At 38.4% G+C, this 5,000-nt stretch overlaps 1 protein-coding gene across 1 annotated transcript in view; it reads left to right on the top strand.

The window, feature by feature from the left end:
- Nucleotides 1–5,000, top strand: part of rgs11 (regulator of G protein signaling 11) — an 18,619-nt gene that overhangs the window by 2,502 nt on the left and 11,117 nt on the right. Inside the window, exons 3-4 of the mRNA XM_060860035.1 lie at nucleotides 752–802; nucleotides 1,217–1,323. Coding sequence (XP_060716018.1) covers nucleotides 752–802; nucleotides 1,217–1,323 — 158 coding nt within the window. The remainder of the gene's footprint in view (nucleotides 1–751; nucleotides 803–1,216; nucleotides 1,324–5,000) is intronic.

The following is a 5,000-nucleotide window of genomic DNA, read 5'->3' as shown; positions in this document are numbered from 1 at the left end:
GAATGATTCAGTATTAAATGCAGCGTGTCGTCACACTACAAAAACAATATGACTGATAAGAGCTTGTATACGTTCAGATATAAATCATATTTCTTATTATAAGTTTACATTAAAGCACATATAGGATAATTAAACATAGTTTTGTAGACAGTGTACTGAGCTCTGATCTGATGATGTTCTTATTCTGCTGTTCCTTCTTGTTAAAAGTGAGCTTAATGATGTGCCAAGACAACACCACTGTGACGTGGAATACGGTCTGGGAAAAGGTTTAATAATCTTACTGTCAGGATCCAGCCCGGACATTTGGCCATGTGCTTCTGTTTATGTTCTGTGTCACATGTCTGCCCCGCCCTTGTTTACTCCTCCCCGTCTCTACATGCCTGTTCCTCATGTGTTCATTGTCATGTCTATTTAACTGTGCCGTGTTGCCTATGGCAGGGTGGAACCATCGTCAGTGTCCCTCGTCCTTTGTCCTGTCTCGTTTCCTCTGCGTTCCTGCTTTGTGTTTATTATTTATTAAACCCTGTTTATTTGAAGCTACCCTACATATGGGTCTGTCTTCCTCCTCCCGGTGTGACACTTACATGTGTTTTATTCTAATCTTCTAATATGAATGAACAGAACTGGAGCTGGAATATTTCTAGACTTTACAGTTATCATATGAACAGCACAGGGTCAGAGGTCAGTAATCTCTGTACCTGTGTGTGTGTGTGTGTGTTTAAATCTGTTTCTTCTGTGTTGGTCTCTGCAGGCAGTGATGTTGTTGAATGGCTGATAAAAAAATATAACATCACTGAAGAAGGTATCTATATATTGGTGTTATTATTATTATTGGTAGTAATAGTGTGGGTAATCTATAATCAGAATATTTATATATATATATAAACCATAAACTTTATATATACACGTGTACGTGCGTGCGTGAGTGTGCGTGTGTGTGCGTGTGTGTGCGTGTGTGTGTGCTGGTGGTTGCATTTTGTCTCTAGTATATGTCCCTGCAGAGATGACGTTGTTGCTTTGGGGACTTTAGCAAATCAAAAACTTGCATTCAGTTGCGCGCACACACAAACACACACACAAACACACACAAACACACACACAAACACACACACACAAACACAAACAAACAAACACAGAAACACACAATTTTTGTCAACACAGAATTATTAAACCTGTTTAACCTGTTGTGTGTGTGTGTGTGTGTGTGTGTGTATAGAGGCATTACACATTGGAAACCTCTTGGTGAAGTACGGATATATTTACCCTTTAAAGGAGCCTCGGAACCTGTGTTTGAGGCAGGACGAGTCACCTTACCGATTTCAGGTAGAGATTAGAGTCTGATCTAACAATGCGCTGTGGTGTAAAAGAAATAAACACACAGGGATGTGCTGCTGTTGGGAAACAATCAAATTCAGGGCAGTAACAATAATGCTAATTAACAATAAGTAACAGTAACACTAACAGTAATTAACAATAATTAACAGTAACACTAACAGTAACACTATCACTAACAGTAATTATCACTAACAGTAATGATCACTATCACTAACAGTAATGATCACTAACAGTAATTAACACTAGCAGTAACACTAGCAGTAACACTAACAGTAAGTAACAATAATTAACAGTAACACTAACAGTAATTAACACTAACAGTAACACTAACAGTAATTAACACTAGCAGTAACACTAGCAGTAACACTAACAGTAATTAACACTAGCAGCAACACTAACAGTAATTAACAGTAATTAACAGTAATTAACACTAACAGTAGCACTAACACTAGCATTAACACTAACAGTAATTAACACTAACACTAGCAGTAACACTAACACTAGCAGTAACATTAACACTAGCAGTAACACTAACAGTAGCACTAACACTAGCAGTAACAATAACACTAGCAGTAACACTAACACTAGCAGTAACACTAGCAGTAACAATAACACTAGCAGTAACACTAACACTAGCAGTAACACTAGCAGTAACAATAACACTAGCAGTAACACTAACACTAGCAGTAACACTAACACTAGCAGTAACACTAGCAGTAACAATAACACTAGCAGTAACACTAACACTAGCAGTAACACTAACACTAGCAGTAACAATAACACTAGCAGTAACACTAACACTAGCAGTAACACTAGCAGTAACACTAACAATAACACTAGCAGTAACACTAACACTAGCAGTAACACTAGCAGTAACACTAGCAGTAACACTAGCAGTAACACTAACAATAACACTAGCAGTAACACTAACACTAGCAGTAACACTAGCAGTACATTTACATTTACATTTACAGCATGTGACAGACCCCCTTATCCAGAGCGACGTACATAAGTGCTTAAATCTCTAACATTGAATACATTAATGCTGGATCACTAAGTTACATACTTAAGATACCATGAGTTTAAAACATTTGTTCAAAGTTACAATGAAAAAGTGTCAAAGGTTTTTTTTTTTAAATGTAAAAGATAAGGAAAGAAGTTCTAGTTGAAGTGTTTCCTGAAGAAGTAGGTCTTCAACCGCCGCTTGAAAATAACCAGTGACTCAGCTGTCCGGACCTCTAGGGGAAGTTCATTCCACCACCTTGGTGCCAGTACAGAGAAGAGTCTTGTAGTAAACTTACCTCTTACCCTGAGAGATGGTGGGACCAGTGGAGCAGTGCTGTACATCTGAGGGTGTGAGGTGCAGTGTGAGGAGTGATGAGGGCTTTGAGATGGTCCATTTTTGGCTTTGTAGGCCAGCATCAGTGTTTTGAATCTGATGTGTTCAGCTACCGGAAGCCAGTGGAGGGATCGCAGCAGTGTGGTGGTGTGGAGAACTTTGGCAGGTTGAAGCCGGGCAGCTGCATTTTGGATCATTTGCAGAGGACGGATTGTGTTCATATGTAGACCTGCCAGCAGTGTGTTACAGTAATCCAGTCTAGAAATGACAAGAGACTGAACAAGTACCTGAGCAGCCTGTGTGGACAAAAATGGCCGAATCCTTCTAATGTTGTAGAGAAGAAACCGACATGAGCGAGTCACATTAGCAACATGAGAGGAAAAGGACAGCTGATTGTCCATGGTTACCCCAAGGTTGTGAGCTGTGACTGAAGGGGAGATCAGATCATTATGTAGGGATATAGCAAGGTCATGAGCAGTAACACTAACAATAACAGTAGCGGTAACACTAACAATAACACTAGCAGTAACACTAACACTAGCAGTAACACTAACAATAACACTAGCAGTAACAATAACACTAGCAGTAACAATAACACTAGCAGTAACACTAACACTAGCAGTAACACTAACACTAGCAGTAACACTAGCAGTAGCAGTAACACTAACAATAACACTAGCAGTAACATTAACAATAACACTAGCAGTAACACTAACACTAGCAGCAACAGTAACACTAGCAGCAACATTAACACTAGCAGTAACAGTAACAGTAACACTAGCAGTAACACTAACAATAACACTAGCAGTAACACTAACAATAACACTAGCAGTAACACTAGCAGTAACACTAACACTAGTACTAACACTAGCAGTAACACTAACACTAGCAGTAACACTAACAATAACAGTAGCAGTAACAATAACACTAGCAGTAACACTAACAATAACACTAACAATAACACTAGCAGTAACACTAGCAGTAACACTAACACTAGCAGTAACACTAACACTAGTACTAACACTAGCAGTAACACTAACACTAGCAGTAACACTAGCAGTAGCAGTAACACTAACAATAACACTAGCAGTAACACTAACAATAACACTAGCAGTAACACTAGCAGTAACACTAACACTAGTACTAACACTAGCAGTAACACTAACACTAGCAGTAACACTAACACTAGCAGTAACACTAACAATAACACTAGCAGTAACACTAACAATAACACTAGCAGTAACACTAACACTAGCAGCAACAGTAACACTAGCAGCAACATTAACACTAGCAGTAACAGTAACACTAGCAGTAACACTAACAATAACACTAGCAGTAACACTAACAATAACACTAGCAGTAACACTAACAATAACACTAGCAGTAACACTAGCAGTAACACTAACACTAGTACTAACACTAGCAGTAACACTAACACTAGCAGTAACACTAGCAGTAACACTAACACTAGCAGTAACACTAACACTAACACTGGCAGTAACACTAACGCTAACAATAACACTAGCAGTAACACTAACAATAACACTAGCAGTAACACTAACAATAACACTAGCAGTAACACTAACAATAACACTAGCAGTAACACTAACACTAGCAGTAACACTAACACTAGCAGTAACACTAGCAGTAGCAGTAACACTAACAATAACACTAGCAGTAACATTAACACTAACACTAGCAGTAACACTAACGCTAACAATAACACTAGCAGTAACACTAACAATAACACTAGCAGTAACACTAACAATAACACTAGCAGTAACACTAACAGCAACATTAATACTAACAGTAACAGTAACAATAGCAGTAACACTAACAATAACACTAGCAGTAACACTAACAATAACACTAGCAGTAACACTAACACTAGTACTAACACTAGCAGTAACACTAACACTAGCAGTAACACTAACACTAGCAGTAACACTAACACTAGCAGTAACACTAACAATAACAGTAGCAGTAACAATAACACTAGCAGTAACAGTAACACTAGCAGTAACACTAACAATAACACTAGCAGTAACACTAACACTAGTACTAACACTAGCAGTAACACTAACGCTAACAATAACACTAGCAGTAACACTAACAATAACACTAGCAGTAACACTAGCACTAGCAGTAACACTAGCACTAGCAGTAACACTAACACTAGCAGTAACACTAACACTAGCAGTAACACTAGCAGTAGCACTAACACTAGCAGTAACACTAGCAGTAACACTAACACTAGCAGTAGCACTAACAGTAGCAGTAACACTAGCAGTAGCAGTAACACTAGCAGTAGCAGTAACACTAACAA

The sequence above is a fragment of the Tachysurus vachellii genome, chromosome 24 (genome assembly GCF_030014155.1).
Source record: "Tachysurus vachellii isolate PV-2020 chromosome 24, HZAU_Pvac_v1, whole genome shotgun sequence".
Taxonomy (NCBI): domain Eukaryota; kingdom Metazoa; phylum Chordata; class Actinopteri; order Siluriformes; family Bagridae; genus Tachysurus; species Tachysurus vachellii.
This window is presented reverse-complemented; position numbering and strand designations above follow the sequence as displayed.